Source organism: Fulmarus glacialis, unplaced genomic scaffold (assembly GCF_000690835.1).
Source record: "Fulmarus glacialis isolate BGI_N327 unplaced genomic scaffold, ASM69083v1 scaffold29169, whole genome shotgun sequence".
NCBI classification, from domain to species: domain Eukaryota; kingdom Metazoa; phylum Chordata; class Aves; order Procellariiformes; family Procellariidae; genus Fulmarus; species Fulmarus glacialis.
The window spans coordinates 17,463-37,174 of NW_009234357.1; the positions used below are offsets into that span (position 1 = coordinate 17,463).

A 19,712-nucleotide genomic window follows, 5' to 3' on the forward strand; every position below is an offset into this window, starting at 1 on the left:
CAATAGGGACTAAGTCCAAACAGGAGCAGCATCCCTTGGAGGCTTGGTTCTCTGTTGTTTCTCCTACTCTCCCGAGCCTGCTGCTCTATTTTGTAATTTGTCTTCTCAGCCCCACTGCACATATGCAGTGGTACGAAATAGGATGGCAAACAAACACTTTAGATGCATAAGATTAAATGAATAAAAAAACGGAGCAGTAGGTGTGAGTCTGACTGGGTGCCAACAGTGCAAAGCTGCAGTGAAGATGGTTTGTTTGGGAGAAGGGAGGATTTCTCCAGCCTCGGTGGTGCGGTGCAGAGCTATGCTGGCAGTGTCATGGTTTCTCTCTTCTCAGCCCAGAAAGCAGCTATGTCCTGTGGTTTGGTTTATCCTGCTTGGTGCCTCAATGCTTGCTTAGTGTCCCTTGTTCCAAAATCCAGCATTTCCATTACTTCTTAAAAGCTGCGTATCCCCTAGTCAATGTGGCCATAAAGGGATTTGTATGGAAGCCTGGGCTTTGGGGTTCAGTAGCTGGAGTTTTATGGATTTCTTACCCACAAAAGCAAAATTGGGTGTTTACAGCTCTTTTACAGTAATAGATACTGCTTCATCAAAGTGCTGGGAGTATGCGGGCTGGTCTGGTAACGTGGTGGTTCCCTTATTAAGAGAGCATCTCACAGTCAGAAGTTTTATGATTTTCTACCTATGCTTTAGTTGAAATCTGATAAGCGGGGCAATGAGGTCTGCAGAATTGGAAGATTCTGTTTGTTTTTCCTCTCCAGGTAACTAAGCACATACTTTTTCTAAAATCAACTTTAATATTGAGAATAGGTTAAGAAATGGGAAAGTTAGATGAGATCCCCAAGAGTACAGGTAGTTTGAAAAAGGAGAAGAAATAGGCAGCAGCTTTATGAGTGCTTTGCTTACACCTTATCGCCATCCACATTAATCACATTTGCAGCAGGCAGCAGCTCTGCCTTTTTGTGCAAATACTTTAACAACTGGTTTAAAAAACCGAGCAGGATATCTGAGTCCCCAGGTTCGCGTAAACGGGGTAATGAACACCTGCATAACAATATAGAAAAGCCATAAACACGGTGGTGGAAGTTTTCAGTCCCTCTTCAGCTGAGGTTTTCTGCAGCTTTCTCAGCCCCTCAGGCGTGGGGCAGGGAGGCAACTGCTCGCCGGGGTCTCCCTGTGGGGCAAGAGGCTCACGGTGCCTCCGAAAGTTGCAGCTTTGCTGTCAGTGACTTTGGTGCGGTGCCCCACGGGCGAGCTACCCTGTGACTCACTGGGCAGAAACGCCCATCCCTCAAAAGGAGAAGCAAAAGCTAGTTTGCAAAAAATATTTTCAAGGCAAAACTATATTAAAGGTCAGAATTGAAAGACGTGCACTGTGAAATGATCAAGAGAAAACATTTTGATTGATTAAAACCTAAAAAGAGCAGCCCTTATTTTTGGTGTTTTTTAATTTAATTTTTGTTCTTGAAATGTGTGTAACTAGAGAGCTATTTTTTCACCCATCCTTAACTTCAACCAGGACACAGCATTCTGTGAACACCTGGGTGAGATGATTTCATTCGGCCCTGTCCTGCTAGCAAACTCAATTTAAAACGAATCAATCATAAGCATGACCCGTACTTATCGCTATATTTTAGTGAGTTATTACTCCTACCCCCAGGTGTGAGAACATGGCTCATCAGGGGAGTGCAGCGGCCTCGCGCTAGGGGTGAATTCAGCCCTGAGCTGGCTGCAGCCCAAAGGGGCGGGCCGGTGGCCACGGTTGCAGGGGCAGCACCGCCTTGTCACTGCCGTGAGGTGCCGCTCAGCGCCGGGAAACATGCTCGGTTTTTCCACGGGTGGAAATATCTATGGGGGTATAAAAGCACATTTTCAGCTTGTTTGCAAACAGACCCCTTTGCAAGCACGTGCATAGGGGAGCTTTCAAGTGACAAGCGTACTGAGGAAATGTCTGTGACCACAGCAGGTGAGAGAAATGGCTTTTTCAGACATGTCTCTGGATTTTGGCTGCCCGCTCGCGCACCACACGAAGGCAGCGGCACAGATGGCGTCAGGAAGGATGTGAGGGGGCCTCCTTGCCAGTGCCGAGGCTGTTGCCTGCCTCCAAGCAGAAATAACGAGCACCCCTGATGTTAATAGTGATTAAACACCACCAAAGCCTATGAAAATAACCGCTCATGAGGTAAATCAGCTGGGGACCATCTTCTGTGGGTGCTGGACAAGCCACCGTGGAGCAGGGGCTGTGCTCGGCACCTGCGGCCTGAGGCAAGTGGCCTGGTAGGGTGGGGACAGCGAGGCCAGCTTGCTTCCTCTAATTTCTCACCCTTGGGGGTTTTAAAAATAAGAGGTTAAAAAATAATCCCTGCTTTGCAGAGGGCCTTTGGGGTCCTGCTTCACCCTTCTTTGTCCTGCCTTGGGTTAACGCCAGAGGAGACAAGCGCCTGGCGGCAGCCACTGACAATGGTGCCACAGTCCTGGCCTCCCTGCCCTGACCCAGGGCGGCCATCATCAGCCCTGTGGCCGTCGTGCGCTTCATCACGTCACGTCTCTGCCGAGCAGAGAGCCTCATGGGCGAGGGTGGGCTGTGAAATGACACCTCTGTGCACGAGCAGCAATGCCATGAGGATGTTACAGCCTGTGAAAAAGGAAAATAAAAAGGGGCAAAGGAAAAAAAAACCACAAAAAAGCTGTGCTCGTTCCTCACTCTTCCCTCAGTGCTGTCTCGCTCTGTGCGGAGGCTTCAGAGGTGTGAACACATCCTGTTTACATCTGCCATCGAAACGGAGATGCTGAGGGGAGCACACGGCTGAGGAGCAGTCAGAGGCAGCGTCGTGCACAGGGAGAGCTGCCCTCAGCGGGAGACAGCCCCAGCATGGACGCGCTGCCCATCTACCACGGGGGCATCACTCGTGAGGCTGGGGAGAAGCTGCTGCTGGCGGCAGGCACTGATGGCAGCTACCTGCTGCGGGACAGCGAGACCATCCCGGGAGTCTACTGCCTCTGTGTGCTGTGAGTGCGGCCGGCCCCACGCGGCTGCCATTGCCTCTTTGGGGTGCGGGGCAGCCGAGGGCAGCGGGCTGGGAGCGGGGTGCCAGGAAGGGGTGGTCAAGTGGTAGTTGATTTCCAACCTTTGCATCCACAGTATGGGGCGTTCCCACATAACAGTGACAAAATATATCCTAATATTACCACTCGCAGACACGTGTGAGACTTTTGGTTCCGTCACCTTGACTTAAGGCAGAGGGGTGCATAAGGCGTGTGGGGTCCTTTGCAGAGCGAAGAGGAGCAGGTTTTGCCTTGCAGAGCCCACACTTCCTACGGGCATAAAACAAAAAATGAAAGCAGGCCTGGAGCACGTAGGAAGGACGAGCGAGGTGCCATGGAGAAGAGCCAGGCAACTTGACTCAGGATGGCGTGCGCTTCCTCTTTGTTTTTGATAATCCTCTTGCTTTCTGCCCACTGTCTTCTGCTTCTCTAATGCACTCACAGGTGTGCTTAGCAACATCCCCAGCGTCCCCTGTCATAGGGAAGGGTAGCGTGGATCACTGTCACCCAGAACATACCTTTGCTTCAGGACACTTTTCAGCAGGCTGTGTGTCCCGTGAGCCGTCGGGCTTGGAGTAAACTACCCATAAATTACATGAAATACTGATGGGTAACTAACTAAGTGGTAATGTTTCATCAAATAGGGTGAAAGGAGAAAGATCTGACGGGATGGTCAGAGAGAGGGTAGAGAGGTTTCCCTGAGAGAGCTGGGGGACTTTATAGTCATAGGACCTCGTTTTAATGAGGCAATTTAATCACACTACTTTTGGCAAAAGCAGAAGTCTCGAAAGTCCTGAGAGATAACATCGTACAATGAAGTACCATTGCATTGAAGGAACCAAGGCCAAACAGACAGTTGTGCCTTACTTCAGTAGAAGGAATACAAGAGAAAACCGTTTTATGGCCAGCAAGAAATTAGCTAACAGAAGGCACTTAGGTACCTGGCAAAAAAACAGAAGAGGAAGAAGAGTCCTAAGTCAGGTTTTCCCCCAATGTCTTGAATGCGTTTCCAACAATATGTAATTAAGCCCTGGGTGTGCTTATTTCCCTGTTGTAGACCAGTAAATGGAGGCATGCAAGAAAGTTATAGGCAATGCAGAAATACACAACCTTCTTTTCAGGGAAGATCTTTGTGGTAGAAGATGTATATTTTCTTCTCTCATGAAATCAGAAGGTGAACCAAGACAGGCGCTACTGCTAACAAATACCTTAACAGCTAGCTGAAAAATGGGAAATAAGAAGCATCTTGAGTTAAATGAAAATGGAATAGACATAGCAAGAGGTAAGGAGTGCTATGATTCCTGAGATGGGAATAGGCAATAAAAGCAGAATCTCTTTTAAATAACCATCAGAGGAAATGGTGATATATCTCCTTAACACTCAGAAGTCATTCAGTGCAGACGAAACACTAAGGTATTAGAGAAAGGGTCCGGCAGAATGTTACAATGCTGAATAAAATAGAGAATCCTAAAATCAGTCCACCATTAGTCTAAATCAGGGTGTAGGTATGTAACAAGGTCTTTCATCTGCACACAATCAGTTGGGATTTTTTGCCATATTAGTGGTAATTTACATCCTTCAGAAGAAATTTCATGAATGAAATAAAATGTATAAAATGAAAATAGGAAGAAGAGAAAGGATTGCTAACTACGAAGCTCTGCAATCTTTGGAGGAAAAGAAAAGAGACTTCAGTAACGAACAGAACTCTACCTAATTGTTACTGGAAATTATGTCTTCATGTTATGTTGCATTTAAACATATATATGGTAAGCAAAAAATATTACTGGTGAATGTTATGCAGGCTTCTTATAGAATATAGATCCTCAATAAATTTTTATATGGGAAATTTTCAATAGCATCTTGGATAAATCCAGATAAAAAAATTAAATGAAAAATGTTATGATGAATACGATCTGATATAGACAGAAAGGTGGTAGAAAAATGGTAGAGCTAAGCCTTGGTTCCAATACTTCTTAATATATCAATTCAGAGCATTATGTAAGAAATATCAGATACAGTAAACAACATATCACACAATAACTTTGGAGACACTTATCATAAAGATACCAGGAAATGTCTCACACTGAAGATAGCAATGACAGTTTAAAGAAATGTGGGCCATAAACTAGAGAAGTGCTTTGACAGGCACAATTTACCAAAGCAGAGCACTTTAGTGGAGAGATTGGAGGAGCAAGTAGGGAAGGCATAAGAGATGTAGATATGTATTCAGTGGAGTATGCTAAGCCTGGCTTTGGCAAAATAAACTAATGGATCCAACCCCCCCGAATTCCAGTCTGAACATCATGCACAGAGATGAAACAAGTGGCAAGCACATATGTGCATGAGAGCTTTGGTAAAAACCGAGGGAAACATGCAGTTGCTGTATTTGCTGTTTAAGAAAAAGAAAATGAAAGAGTAAGTACTTTTCTGCTTTTTTATACTTCCTTCTGAATAAATAATGTAAATTATTAGGAATAATAAAGTTATTCAGAAATTTACATTTCGGTTCAGAATCCATGCTGAAGATCACTCTAGGAATACCTAGATATATCAAGATTAGGCAAAACATGTATTTACTGGAAGTAGTGAAGGGATCTTTGAAACATGAGAAACAAAGCTGGTCAGCCATTAGATATATTGCAATAAGTATCAGAGCTAAACAAAAAATTTTACATGTTTCCAATGACAATTTCTAACAGAAGTGAAACTGTTTCATACTGCCAGCGATGTTACTGTTGCTCTTAGAAAAGAAAAAGGGAAAAATAGTCCCGTTTTCCAAAATCAAAACACGTTCAGCCTGTCTTCTTTCCCTTCTCCCTGCACTTCCCTGGAGAAGTAAACCAAAACAAACCTAAAACCCCCCAGCTCCCCAGATCCAAGCCTTCTTAGGGTTCTTTTTTTTTTTTTGACCATGGTGGAAGAAGGGAGTTGTCAAAATTAAAAGGCACAGTTCTGATGAGCCATTTATCAAAAAACTCATTAAAAAAATACTTGGATGACAATACTGTCATCAGCTTGAACTCACATATGTGGCCGCTCTGCACTTCCACCTCCAGGTACAGTAATTGGTAAGTCCTGCTTGGGCTCAAACAACGCCTCCTTTTTCCAAGAAACTGCATAAGTTTGTAATGCCACCACCCCCCTTCCTCCCCCAGGCACCCCCAAAAAGCCCTAACATATTTGGCCAGTCTTTGAGCCTCCTAAGGCACATAATAAGGGCAGCAGTGTTCACGGTCAGGCTCATTCGCCTTTTGCTTTTCCAATTAAAAAGTGGAGCCCTGACCTTAAAAAGGAGAAGAGTCAAAGACTTCATAGAATCCCTTGCAACTGACACTGATTTTACAGGGCAAGCATAAAAGACGGGTAGTAGCATAAAACCTGACCTACAGAGACGGGTAACTGCAGCAGGCAGGCCCCTGTGTTGGAGTGTTGGAACTCTGTTTGCTTTCTTCCTTGTTTCTCCTGCTTTATCTTCCTTCAATGCTGCTTTCCGCTGTCCGAAGTCATGGTGTGCACATGGCATTCCCGCAAGCCTTCAAAGAGAGAATGTTTTTTGGTGTGGCTGTGGCAAAGCACAAAGAACCCACTTTCATAAATATTTTAAGACCACAATTAAACTACGCATGGAGGAGTAGAAAGGTTTTGAATTGCATCTGTGGCCTCTGGGGCTCCTGCAAACAGAGGTGCTGCCTGCCAATTTTGGCAAAGTTTTTTAATACCAGATGCTCCCAAGATCTTAATTGTATGAATATCATTATTAAATTGATAATATATACTTCAAGCATGTTGTAGATCATGTTCTGAATGTGTCAACATAGGAGCACAATCTTTTCCTGGAAATTTTTTAGGGTTGCATCGAAAAGCACAAAGATTTTTGCTGTTCCTGAAAATTGGGCTAGAAGAAATGCATATGCTTTAAAAAATGTACACATTTTACCTGTAAACATGTTAGATGCTACATGCAGTACGCCAAGGTTTTAGTATCAAAACCTGATTGTTCCAGGGAGCTTTCTTTACTGGTCTGGTTTCCTCTTTGCTCAATACCCCATTTGATGTTTTTAGCACCCTCAGAAATCCTCTGTGCACACCGCTTCTAATGAAGTCAATGGGGGACACAGGACACAATAACGGTAGCTAGTTTGAGAAGCAGCCTCTTAAACTGTGCCTGAAAAATGTATAAATAAAATGCCTGGGTGCCGAAAGCACCGCTTTCCTTTACAGATATATGAGCACATATGCAGAAAAAAGCAGCTCATGCCTGAATTGGCAAAGATAAACTGTTCGTAGTTTGGGTCTTAAAATTCATATACTTGAAAATACTTGGAATGTTAGTAGTTGTTTCAGACCTTTAAGTAAGCTAAACATGACATACTTGTCAAACTGTGTTCAGATTATTTGTTTGAAACCAGCCATTCATGTACTGTGCTGCATTCAATTTATGGAGAATAATCAAAAGCTGGAAGAGAGCTGTTTAGAGCTCTTGAAGCAACAGTAATGGCAACGGATAGGCTGCAGTCCTATCAGATTTTACGCGTGCTATTTTTTCTGTAACCATAACCACAGTGCACAAGTTCAGGCAACGTGCCGAAGCTTTCTGATGCGGCAGATGTATCAGCTGTACAGCATGAAGGTGTAATACAGGATCACGAGCCAGCTTCAGCTTAGCATTTCTTTTGTTTCCCATGTAATATTTTTGATAGAAATGGCAGAATAATTGCATTTATTATAACACTGCACATAATAATCATCATCATTTAAAATGTAATTTGGAACAAAAGCTTCTCTCTGAGGAGGAGCCCCTCAATTCAAGGTTGCCATTGTAAATATCATGCACTATTTTCAGCTTTAAAAAAAGTCTTCTACAGCACAACGGTAAATTCTACTGAGGTGAGTATTTCAGCTCCCTGCTAATCAGAGTGAGCTTCGTCTTTACTAAGAATAACTTGGCTAATGGCCTTCCAATGGCTTTTCTTGGAAAGATTTTAGAAAGGTAGACAGCCTGAACGGTGGGTAACCGCTATAAATCTGTAAATGACAAAATGGGTACAATCTTTAGATAACAGAACCTAGATTAGCTCTACCCTGGTTTTGTAGTCTTGAGTTCTGAGGATTTAGTTGAAGCAGTGATTTCGGGTTCAGAGATTTTATGGTCAGACCGTGCTTACCTTGCTCTGAGAGAAACAGGAAATCTGAAAATGAGCTACACTGAATTATTCCCAAACAAACTGAGAAATGTTTCATAGAAATATGAAACAGTAACATTTACAGGGCTATTGACAGTGTTTTATCTATTGCAGTTCTTGTGAGTTTTGCCTAAAGTGATGAAAGAAATTTCACCAGATGATAACCTTATTTCATGAGTTTTTGCCTTTGTGAGATACTATTCTAGAGGACATAGTAATTCATGAAGCTTAGTTACTTGCCCATCATAAAGTAATTTCCTTCTATTTAGCATCTCAGATTTGAATAAATTCTCATTTTATTTCCAAATTTGAAGAAATTCCTCTCTGAGGCATTGCTTTTGGCTGGCATCATCACCTTGTGCCAGACCAACATAAACCCTGCTCAGAAAGGCTACACTGCTTGATTTTTCGGTAAATCAGCAGTATTTCTACTGATGGTTAGGAGTGTTCAAGTGGCAAAGATGCTGACAATCTTCCACAGAAATCTGCACATAAATTCAGAGACATTTCACGAGATTTGACTTGCTCTTTCAAGCTTCTTTCAGAAGAGAAAATCAAGATAAGGCATTTCCTTTATAATGCCACAGCATTCCGGCAAGCTAATACTAGTTACTGATTCAGTACCATGGGTAAATTTTTGCCACAAGAAGTGTAGTAGGGCAATCAGTGACAGAAGTGTAAACTCAAGTGGGTGTAGAGAGTGCTGCTGTGAGTTAAGCTACAGCAACTCTGTTGGGCTTTTCAGATGTTGTAAACACTGATTTAAACTATTTTATTCACTCTTGCTGACATAGAGCTTGTATCTCGCATATCATCTCAATGTGAGTGCTATTTCTTCAGCTTGGGTTAGCTGATGGGTGGTAATTGCTAAGTTGCTGTACCTTGATTGTATGTCTGAGACCTAAATAAGGCAGCAACCAGGCTGCTTGTCAACCAGAAAATGCAAATCCCAGGACAGAGTGAGGAGCTGTAAGCTTAAATAGGATTTTCTCCTACATTAAATAACAAGACTTTTTGGCCTTTCCATGACTAATAAACCAAGCAGAAATATAACAATTAAAAAGGAAAAAGAAAGAAAAAGAAAGAAGTTCAAGTGGACAGCTGAGTTGACCGTTTCATCATTTTGGCAGCTGTAACTTCTGTCGCATGGGGGAGGCCATGAAGCTCGGGTACCCTGGGCAGGGGAGACCTTGATGAGCACACATGTGGGATGTGTAGACTCCCAGGCACTGCTGTAGATTCCTCTGATCTCATGAGTTTTGGTTCTGTGGTAGTCATCTCCCACCTCTGTAGCCACTCTGGTGCCCATGCCATCGCCCACGTTCCCGGTCCAGCATTACCCACTGGGATGCTGCCTGAGGTTGGTCCCTCTGACCAGGCATTCAGGACTTGATCCGCAGCCTGCATCAAACACCTCCGGATACGGCAGAAGTGGCTACAACCTGACCCCTCATGCTTATTATGTTACCTGCTGTGTGCCATTGACCCCCCCACTCTGAAAGTACTGAGTCCCCCATGAGCTCTCCTGTAGTATTCATCTCCATAGCATTAGTAGTACTCATCTCCATAGTATTAAGTGGTTTCTGAGCATTATCTCAGTTTGTTGTGAGATGAAGAGCTTGCTAACCCCGTTTCACATGAGAGAAACTGTGACACAGGAGGCTCAGGTCTGCAGTACCTCTGTGATGTATGTTCCCAATGTGAGGGGCATGGGAATGGATTTTGAGACTACCCAGTGTTATTCTGTACAGCCTGCTGACTTTGCTTGCATTGCTGAGGGCTGTTTCCTTGTTTCATACGTCTTCTGCTTCCAAACCACCCATGTTCTATTCCTGGCTTTTTCACCCCTCCAGCAATTTTCATTGCTGTTTCCTTGCCCAGCTTACATAGACATGGGTCCCCTTTTCTTTCCTTCCACATCCACCCCACCCAGTCCCAATCTTCCTTTCCAAGACGCCCAATCTAAATTACCTTCTGTTTTTTGCCCTGCTAACCCAGGCCAGGCAACATACGTGCATCGCTCATGGCTTGAGATAGTGGGCACTGCTTAGCTGAGTGCCCATGGTACAGCCAGCCCAGGCACGGTGCAGCACGCTTTAGAGAGCGTCTCTTTTGCAGCCTAGAGAGCCACCACTGCTTTCTCTCGGAGACTGCAAGAGAGATACTTCCTTCAAACAAATTTTATGTCTTACGCTAAAAACTGGACAAAACCCCCAACAACTGGAAGATTATTTTTTTTAACGTGGGAAAAGTATTGTTCTGCCTAATATGTCCCCTTTTCTGGCACTTCTGTGTTCTCCCTCCCTAAATAAGGTTGAGGCAAACACCTAAGAAACAAAATTTCAGTCTGAAAGGCTGAAATGTGGCAAAGTTAGAAGAACCTGAGTATATAATGCGTATGTAAGAACCACCACTGTCTGGTTGTTAAGCAATATTGTAAAGTAAAATTCCAAGGTAAGGTCAGGATGCAAATATACCAGGTCAGAAGAACTGGTTGATATAGTGCAAAGACATCAGAAGGGAAAGCTACGTAAAGAGAAAAAAATTGATGTCATTTATTGCTGACATGGCTTTCCCTTGTCTCTCTGTCTTTCTCCCTTTATATTTGTTCCATTTTAGACCTAGAAATGAATACAAATGAGTTTAATAAAATTTCCCAACTGAGATACAAAACATTTGGAAATGATTTCAAAATATACCATGCAGCTGAAATGTCATGGTTAATTTTAATCTGCGGCATGCGGCTAATATCCTCTGGCTATTTCAGTGGTGCAGAAGATTGTAATTATTCACCTGTTAAAGTAAATGCGGCTTTAACAAGTCTGATCACAGTTGAAAAGGAGGAGTGGAGAGGACAGGTAGACAGATGCTGTCTCAGTATGTCATCTGTGAATGATGCCTTTGTAGCTCTTTGGGAGGAATTATCTAGCTATAAAGAAAAAAGCCTATAATATAAAGTGGACTGTTTCCTGTAATAGCAACTTTTTCTACATTTTCCTTTGACAAAGTTTTTCCAGTGATGTTTTTGCAACAGAGACAGTGTTACTGCAGAGACAGTTATACCAGTGCAGCTGGTATAACACTTTCTTTGTTATGGAGATGAAAAAATAAGTGAGATGACATAAAAATATCATCAGTGGTGACCAAATCATTCTTTCGTAAGTGCCATCCAATATTGTCCTTACAGCAATGGCTGTTTTCTGCTTCCCCTCATCAGCATTTTGGCATTTTTTGCCTTTGATCAAAAATTTATAGGGCCTTGTTCATCAAGCTGTTAATTCGTGATTGCTCCTGTCCCTTGAGCTTCATTGGCATGAAAGAGGAGCTTTGCAATTGTGAGTGAGGTTTGTGGCCGTCCTCGGGCCAGATGAAGGGATGGGGGAACCCTTCTTGGGGTCTTTGCCTGGGTGTCAAGAGCTGGTCCTCCTCCAAGATACGCTGGTATGCCAGTGTCACTGTACGAGTGCTCTCTGAAATCCTTCTCTCAGTGACATGTGTCCATCTCCTGTTGATTTTGTCCAGCAGAGAGAGGAGTTCAGGTCACTGAGAGGTGGATTTGGCCTGCATCTCACCAGGTAATGGCTTCAAAGCATAAGCTGTGTGAAAGGCCCCACGTGACTAGCACCATGCCCAGGCCACATGGTGTTTGGGTTTTGGCTTTAGCTACGTGGCCACACCACATATAGGAACGTTGTGTCACACTAGGAGCTTTTTTCTGCCCTTAATTGAGTAAAACGTAGAAAACTGAGCTGTCCCCTCATGGTGGTTGGGGAATTTCTCATCACCTGAGACCTAAGCTCCAGTAAATGCACTTTTCCACCTGCTTTTGCCCGTTGTTATGTGTTTTGCTCTTTGGAAGGTAACGTTCTATACCATTTCAATTTTAATTTTTGTATTTTATTATTGTTTTAAGAAAAAAACCTTGACCTTCCTTCAGTCCACACTGATCTCAGTTAATGTTGGGTAGTTTAAATCATAAAAACTACCCAACGGTAGTTGGTAGTTCTCACGGGAGGCTGTGCCCGCTAAAGAGAGCTTGGCTCATCAAAATCATGTCACTCGCACATGCAAGGTAAAAGGCACTTTGAAGTGGTAATGAAGTAAGTTCCTGCTGCTTAACAGAAAGTTTTGATAAGATCATATTCGTTGGGAGGGTACGTATCAGAAGAGCTGTAATTCATTTTGTGGAAACAAAGATCCCAATGGAAAGTAGTTAGATAGGAAGATCTAGCTGTTCACCTGCTTAAAAAAATGTGTCCTCCTTTGTGCATTTCCTTTGAAGAAGCAGGTGTGGTGGTCCTGGGCCATCTCCCACCTACCTAGTGGCTGTGTTTACTGACGGCTTCAGAGCCAACAACAGAGGATAACATTGTGTTTTTCAGCTTAAGCACAGTGAACCTCTTCAGGCCTTTCAGTCTTTCCTCCTCTAGGAAAAAATGTACATTTGCCAGGTGAGTGGAGAGCTCTCACTTGTCCCTTGCAAGGCTGTGGTAGCAATGTCATACTCCTCCCATTCTCCACGCTGTGCTCAAAGCGTCCATGTTCCCAAATTCTTGTTCCTTTTTCTGTATCTCATGCGTTTTTAATCTGAGCTGTCCTTTGTGTTTTCTCTGGGCTCGGCTGAAATATTTTACAGTAGAATTTTTTTAAAAATGCAGGATAGGTGTCTACCTTATACCTCACCCTGCTTTAGCCCTGAATATTGCTTTATCTGACCTCTATTTTTCAATTTGTCCAGCTTAGTAAACCCTTCTGGCAGAGTGTTGAAAGCCATCAGACATTTCAGAGTCAGGGCAGTGCCCCAGCCCCTCAACCACTTCAAGTCATGCAATCTTTTAGGTAGAGAAAACAGCGAAAGAAACAACAGATGGTAGCTTTCCAGACAACTGAGCCATTTGTGGAAAAATCAGATTTTAAAGAGACTGAAGCAGTTGGAATGCTTTGGGACAACCAAAACCAAGCATGGGTAATATGCACAGTGTATTATTAAAAACAGGAGGCAAGAGAGTGAGTTTTAGATTTTTACATACTGATTCTGTTGGTTTTGAGGCTTGGAAAAAAATCACTGTGGAGATGATCAAATAGCCACTTCAAAGAGAGGGGGCAAAATGCCAAGACCTCTCTGGTGTTTCCCAGTACACTATGGCCTGTAAAATCCTGGTTTCAATAAGCATGTATTGGCTGGTGTGCTACGTATGTAGGTGCAGGAAAGCCCGTCGTGATTTCTAAAAAGAAAAGATTAATGTGAACATCAGCTACTCATGAAAAGCTGACAATACAGGCACGGCTCTCAGAGGTTTTAAGAAAGGACGTGATGGTACGAGATTGTCTAAGGGCCCTAATGGGAGACATTGGATTCCCTGAACATGAACATATCTAGTGGCTTAGAGGGATGTGCTTTTAAGCAACCGGGCTTGAGCTGTGGCTTCAAACACAGCGACTGCGGTGCCATGGCATGGACAGGAGAACAGTGTTGTCCTTCCACATCCTTCCCTCCTCCTGCAGCCACAGCAGGTTGCTCACACCTCTTCCCAAGGGCCCCTTCTGGGCCTGTCCAAATCCCTGATGGACTGCAGCAGTTGAACTTGCTGGGGGAAGAAGTGGGGTAGCGGGGGTTGTTTTCCTCCTTAGGTTTTCCTGAAGTGAGCACGGCCGGCCACTTTTCATGTCCATCTGGAGCCAGGTGCAAAGTCGTGCCTCTGAGGAAAACACTCCCTTGGTTAACACAAAGAGGTGCATGAAGCTGTGGTGGGATGGTGGGGCTGCATCAGGCATATTCCCATACCCGAGGAGGAGGGCAGTGTCTCAGCTGCTGCACAAAGAGTTTGTCCCAGCAGCAGCCCCGACGGGAGGGAACGGCTTTGTGTCTTCCGCCTCCGTATTTAATCACAGTGGGAGTCGAGTGGTCGGGGGAGAGCTCACAAGTCACGACAGGCATTTTTGCTCCCTCTTCGTCGGGCCTGTAGCAGTGTGACAACTGTTAACAACTTCCTGCTTGGGTAAATTATATCAGACAACGCTTTGTAAAGGTTGCTGTAATGACTTTTTAACAAGAATTTATCCAGGAGCCATGACACGGAGCGTAAGTAATTGCAATCATACAGTATCTGTGTCATTGATGGTTTCTGCTATTTTGTAGTAACTACTATAACACCATGTATAATTGGAAAGAAACATAATATTTTTCTGCTTTCTTAAGAATAAGAATTGATGCTAAAATAGGGAATGTTCCCTAAACTCCTGCTGTGTAGTCAGGTAAATCTATGTAGTATGAAATACAATCTTTCTTATCTGATACCATCTAAACTAATGTTGTGCCCACGGAACTACTATCAATTGTCTCTGCTTCTGAGTTAAATTTTTGGATATCGGTACAATAATCTGCCGTGTAAATCGTTCACTGTGTTGGGTTTGTAAGAGAAGACTGACGAGAAGACTGCAAGACTGACTCTGGACACGAGTATGTTTTGTGCTATTAGTGTATGACTCCTTATTCTCGAAAGACTCAAATTAGACCTAAAAAGAAGGAAGATTCCACACACTTATAAGTCTCCTTTATCAGTATTTGAGAATTAGGAATGTACGGGCAAGGCAAAGAGTAATTTACCTCCCTTTTTTGGGTCTAGCTTTCCAAATAAATTACACTCATGCTATTGCTTCTGGGAACATCTGCATGTAAATCAATCACAATATGGTAATGTTGTCTGCCAATAATACACCTTCTCTTTTTCCAGGGAAGGTATGTCTGGTGTGTGTCAGTAAAAGGAGGTCAATGAAATAAAAAATAATAAAAATGCTGAGGCAGGAATGAAAGCAACGTCCCTTAACTAGAATAACTGAATATTGCTAAACTAGATCAGAGCCAGACCAATCCCTCTCATCCAAAAAGAACCCAGTATGTTGAACACTGCTTCTGACCCGTGTCTCAGTTTTTTAATCTACCTAGAGCCTTTATGGGTGAATTTATTTTTAAGGAAAGGTTAGCAAATGAATAACAGCGTGTACCTCTTGTTGAAACCTGACGGTAGGAATGAGTAATAAATAACTGTTGTTGTTTTTTTTTTTCCACAGGCATCAGGGTTACGTTTATACCTACAGAGTGTCCAAGACAGAAACTGGATCCTGGAGTGCTGAGGTGTGTACTTCTCCCTTATCTTCTGAAAATTTCTACATCCTGTTTGATGTTCGTATTGATTTCAAATTATTCATGTTTCTGCATAGTCTGGTTTTCATTGAAGGTAATCGATCTTGAGTGCGCCCATCACAAAGGTGTCTTGGTGCCACATCTGACAGTCTTGAACTCATAAATTAATTCCCTGTTACATTTCAGCTGTTGCATAATGCAATAGTGCATTCTTTTGCATCATTTTAAATGGCAAAAATATTGTGTTTTTACAGTTTGACAAGCACAATCAGTTCCCTTCTATCTCACGTACCATTAATGTCAGAATATTTAAGGAAATTATTTTCAATCATCTACAGTGTTTTAAAGTTAATTTCTCTCCAGATTAATTCACCATTGGTGCAAAACATATATAGGGTAGCAAAAACTTGATACAAAATATATTTTCACCCATCTGATAAGAAACTGGTAATTCAAGTGTAGAATAACACCATTTGCCATACAGACAACTATTTGGGTTGATGGAATCAGGATGCTAACCTGTATTTCTTTTATGAAAGTCTTGTTCTTCGGATGTACTCTGTGTATTAATTCGTAATTAGCTTTCTCTTTGCACATTAACGAACACTGATTACAAACATTAAGTAATTTCTAGACAGGCATAATTCCTTGGCCATTATTGTAATGATTGCAGTGCTCTGGAAGACAAGACTGATTCCTGGGGTTACTCAGAAGCAGATCGGGGAGTAAAAGTGACTCACATTACTGTGGAGTAAATAATTATCCGTGTCACCCTTGGGAATGGTACCCAGGAAGATTTTGCTCATTCGTTCCTGTAAGGCATCCTGCAGATTTGCACTGCCCAAGCAGGAGGTTTTTCGGGCGGGCTGGGGATGGCAGTGCACCTGGCATGCCAGGGCGAGCACTGGTGTCTCAGGAAGGATGCCGGGACCCCCAGGGACCTCCACCTGTGGAGGGTGATTCCCTGAGCGAGACTGCAGCCTGCTTTGGCCCCAGGTAACGTCAGCGTCTGCAGTGAAGCTTTTCTGGTGTTATATAGGCCTGCTACAACTCCTCCCCCATGACCTCCACTGGCTTCCTACGTATAGATCTTGGGCTTTCCCTCGCTGTATTTTAGGCAAACCTTATCTGTGTTTCACAGCGGAGGTGTCCTGAAGGCCCAGGACACTAAATACATCCTCTGCAGGGAAAGGTGCTAGCTACAGACCCGTGATACCAACCCTTCCTTTAAGCAGACAGAAACCTTTAAGTAAATGTTGCTAAGACCACGCTGGCCTCAGCTGTTAGAAAAGCAGCCTAAATTCAACTTATCGCCACAAAATGTGCCTCCAAGGCCAAAACAGGCTCCAGCTGCAGCTGGTGCTCTCCTGTCTCTGCTTCCTTCCCTGTGGCTGGATAGTCTCTGAGCAAGCTCAGGTCGCACCCATCTTTCAAGGACGTGACAGGGAAATTAAAACAATGCTGGTGAAATTGCAGCCAGTGCGAAGCCTCCGGCTGGTGCCAGTGAGGCAGGATTTAGCCCATGACTGCTGGGTCAGAGCAGCGTCCCTCGGGCAGGACTGTGCCGGCAGGACTATGCTTGTCCTCCCATGACTTTGGTGGGGAGGAGTTATTACGAGAATGCCCTGAAGGATTTAACAGAAATATTGGATTTTTGATTAAAAGCAGGCACAGTTTCGTTTCACAGTGTTTGAAAAGATGCTAATGTAGAAAGATAGAAAAACTCCCAGTTTTAATAAACAGGTAACATTCTGCTGCTGCCTTTGTACAAGAGATAGATAGGAATACTCAATGAACATATAAGCCAGTATTGAATGCTCAGAGAAAGCAAAAAGGCTGTGTCCATGCCTGAATTTAGTGGTGTAAGGACTCCCCCACCCCGGTAAGTGCCAGGTAGCTCTCTAGACTGTCTTACTGGTATTTCCAGGCTGGAGGTATCTTACCAATAAACCCCAGGCTGGAGGTTAAATCCCAGGCTGCAATAAAACAGGGTCAGAAAGAGTGAAAGATCACTTGGGAATTTGCCTAATAAGCATGGCAGGCTCTGGGTCCCTCTTGTAGTGCTTAAGAAATCATCCCTCTTCCAGCCTTATATCACCACACTGCTGGAGACCGCTCTTAGTGCAGGGAGGCCGCGATGCCCTGGGGGAAGGAGGAGAGCAGTGTGGCTCATTGACTCATTTTTGGTTGGCACATCAGGGGGTCCAAGTGAAGGGCTGTCTCCTTCCCTGAGGGGCTGAGTACGTTTCTGAGGACCAGGCTTCTGTACCAGCACCCCGAGCCCAGCACAGATGCTCGGCACCCAGCCTCCCCTCTCACCTCTCACCCTTTGGCTTCGCAGACAGCACCCGGGGTCCACCGGAGGCTCTTTCGGAAAGTGCACAACCTCATTTCAGCCTTCCAGAAACCCGACCAAGGCATCGTAACACCCCTGCAGCACCCAGTCGTCAACCACGTGAAAGCCAAACACCCCCCAGGTACCCGTGGGGCGGAGGGAGCCTCAGCTGCGGCTGAGCAGAGCCCTCCACGGCAGCGGGGATGGAGGTCTTAGACCCATTTGCATCTTTGACCTGAACTAGCCAGCAGGGTGGCATTGCCAAAGATATGCCCTAACTTTGCTACTGTGTGATCGACATGCTGGCACTCAGGTGCTCATTAGGGACAGGGCCTGTCAATGTGATGAGAAAATGGATTTTGAATACGGATTGCTGAGTGCCGTACCAGCAGTGGCTACCTGCCCCAGCGCCCTCGATCTTGTAGGTACAAACCTTCTGATCAGTCCATTTTCTTGCAGTGTTCATCCCTTCATATCTTTGTGATTATTTTTCTTAGGGAGAAGTGAAGGCCATGACTTCCACCTGCAGCCATCATGAAGACGTTTCCCCAAGTGTGACATAACCATATCTTCCAGTGTCTCCTCTAGTCCGTGCTCTAGAACAGAACAATTTATATGATAGTTAATACAACTCCATGAGTTTTCTTGTAACATTTGCAGAAATGTGTATTTCATAGAATTTCTAGCTCAAAATTTAGAAGTTTTAAGTTTCAGAATGTTTTGAATTTAGGTGTTTTTTTCCTTTTTTTTTTTGTAAGAGAGAGGATAAAAAATATCAACTACTAAATAGTGTAATGTCTTTTTTTTCTCTTTGTACTCTCAAGTACAAAATAATTTTCACTTCAAGATTAGTTCCTAATTAATAATTAGTTACTAATTTTACATTACTTAACATTGGACTCCGCTTTGCTTTGTTCTGGTTGGCATTTATGCAGAACTGGGCAAGTTCCCTTTTATAACCTTAGGAAAATTGCTTACATTAAGATGTCCTTGCCTTGGGTGGGCTGTGAGACTGTCATTCACACAGCTCCTAAAGATATTCCAGAAGTGGCACCATGGGGATCCCCACTAACTGATTTCCCATCATACCAGGCGCTCTGCCCTGTAACTGGGCGGAACTGGCCCCCGCTGCCTGGCTGTACAAAATTTGTAGTTTGCACAAATGATCGAAAGCTTAAGCAATGCACTGAGTAACCGAGAACAACCAGTGAAGCGGAGAACATCGTTCTTTGCTTTTAGATATTCTCTGTACTTGAAACAAGCCACCCCTGCATGCAATTTTAAAAAATACATTATTTTTGCATGACAGTTTCTCTGCTTTTCTTTACCTATCCGTCTGTGTTTCCATGCTGCTGCTGGGCTCCTGGAGGAGAGGTTTGAATCTCCAGGACTCGTCAGCTGTGCAGGGTTAGCACCTGGCTACCGGAGAACTGGGAGTACGTGCCTTTTACAGGCGGGGTTTAACAAGCGTGACGACGCTGTCCTGCCCGAACTGGCAGACAGTAGGAAACACTTTTGAACAGACTGGATGTCCTACAGCCCTCTTGTTTCAGGAGATAGTACTGTGTCTGCACTGCAGTCAAAGGGTGGTAGACATGGTCCGGGTGGACCTCTGTGTGGGTTTCTGCCAGGCAGACTTGCGCGAGCTCCTGTGAGCTTTGGGAGGGACCCCAGCCGGGCCTCAGCCTTGTCTGTGTGCGCGGTCTGCGAGGGGGATGCATCTGGTCTGGCTGGTAGGTTTGTGGCCACCATTAGTCACACTTCAACCTGCACAAATGGTCCTGGCTATCCAAAAAAGGTGATTCTCCCGTGCTCTCTTCCAAAACACAAGACTAACAGTGATTGCAAATGGACTACAAAAATACATATTTTTAAAAATACAGCTTTAAACATTGTATAGCCACCTTTGGGTTGCTCTGGTTAAATATTTCATATCTATACTTTCAGTTGCTTCTGCACATCTTGGAAGGAAGAAAGGAACTGCTTCCTAAGAGGTAAAGAGGCT

At 44.0% G+C, this 19,712-nt stretch overlaps 1 protein-coding gene across 1 annotated transcript; it reads left to right on the forward strand.

Moving 5' to 3' along the window:
* Nucleotides 1–2,872: 2,872 nt before the first annotated feature.
* SH2D1A (SH2 domain containing 1A) lies at nt 2,873–18,245 on the forward strand. The gene is made up of 4 exons (XM_009585631.1): nt 2,873–3,009; nt 15,300–15,363; nt 17,714–17,849; nt 18,205–18,245. Exons 1-4 carry the CDS (start codon nt 2,873–2,875, stop codon nt 18,243–18,245), a joined length of 378 nt encoding a protein of 125 aa, XP_009583926.1.
* Nucleotides 18,246–19,712: the final 1,467 nt, after the last annotated feature.

Coding starts and splice junctions, on each gene's coding strand:
- SH2D1A (XM_009585631.1), top strand. CDS start 2,873: ATGGACGCGCTGCCCATCTACCACGGGGGCATCACTCGTGAGGCTGGG. Junction 3,010..15,299: donor GTCTACTGCCTCTGTGTGCT/GTGAGTGCGGCC, acceptor TTTTTTCCACAG/GCATCAGGGTTACGTTTATA. Junction 15,364..17,713: donor CTGGATCCTGGAGTGCTGAG/GTGTGTACTTCT, acceptor TTGGCTTCGCAG/ACAGCACCCGGGGTCCACCG.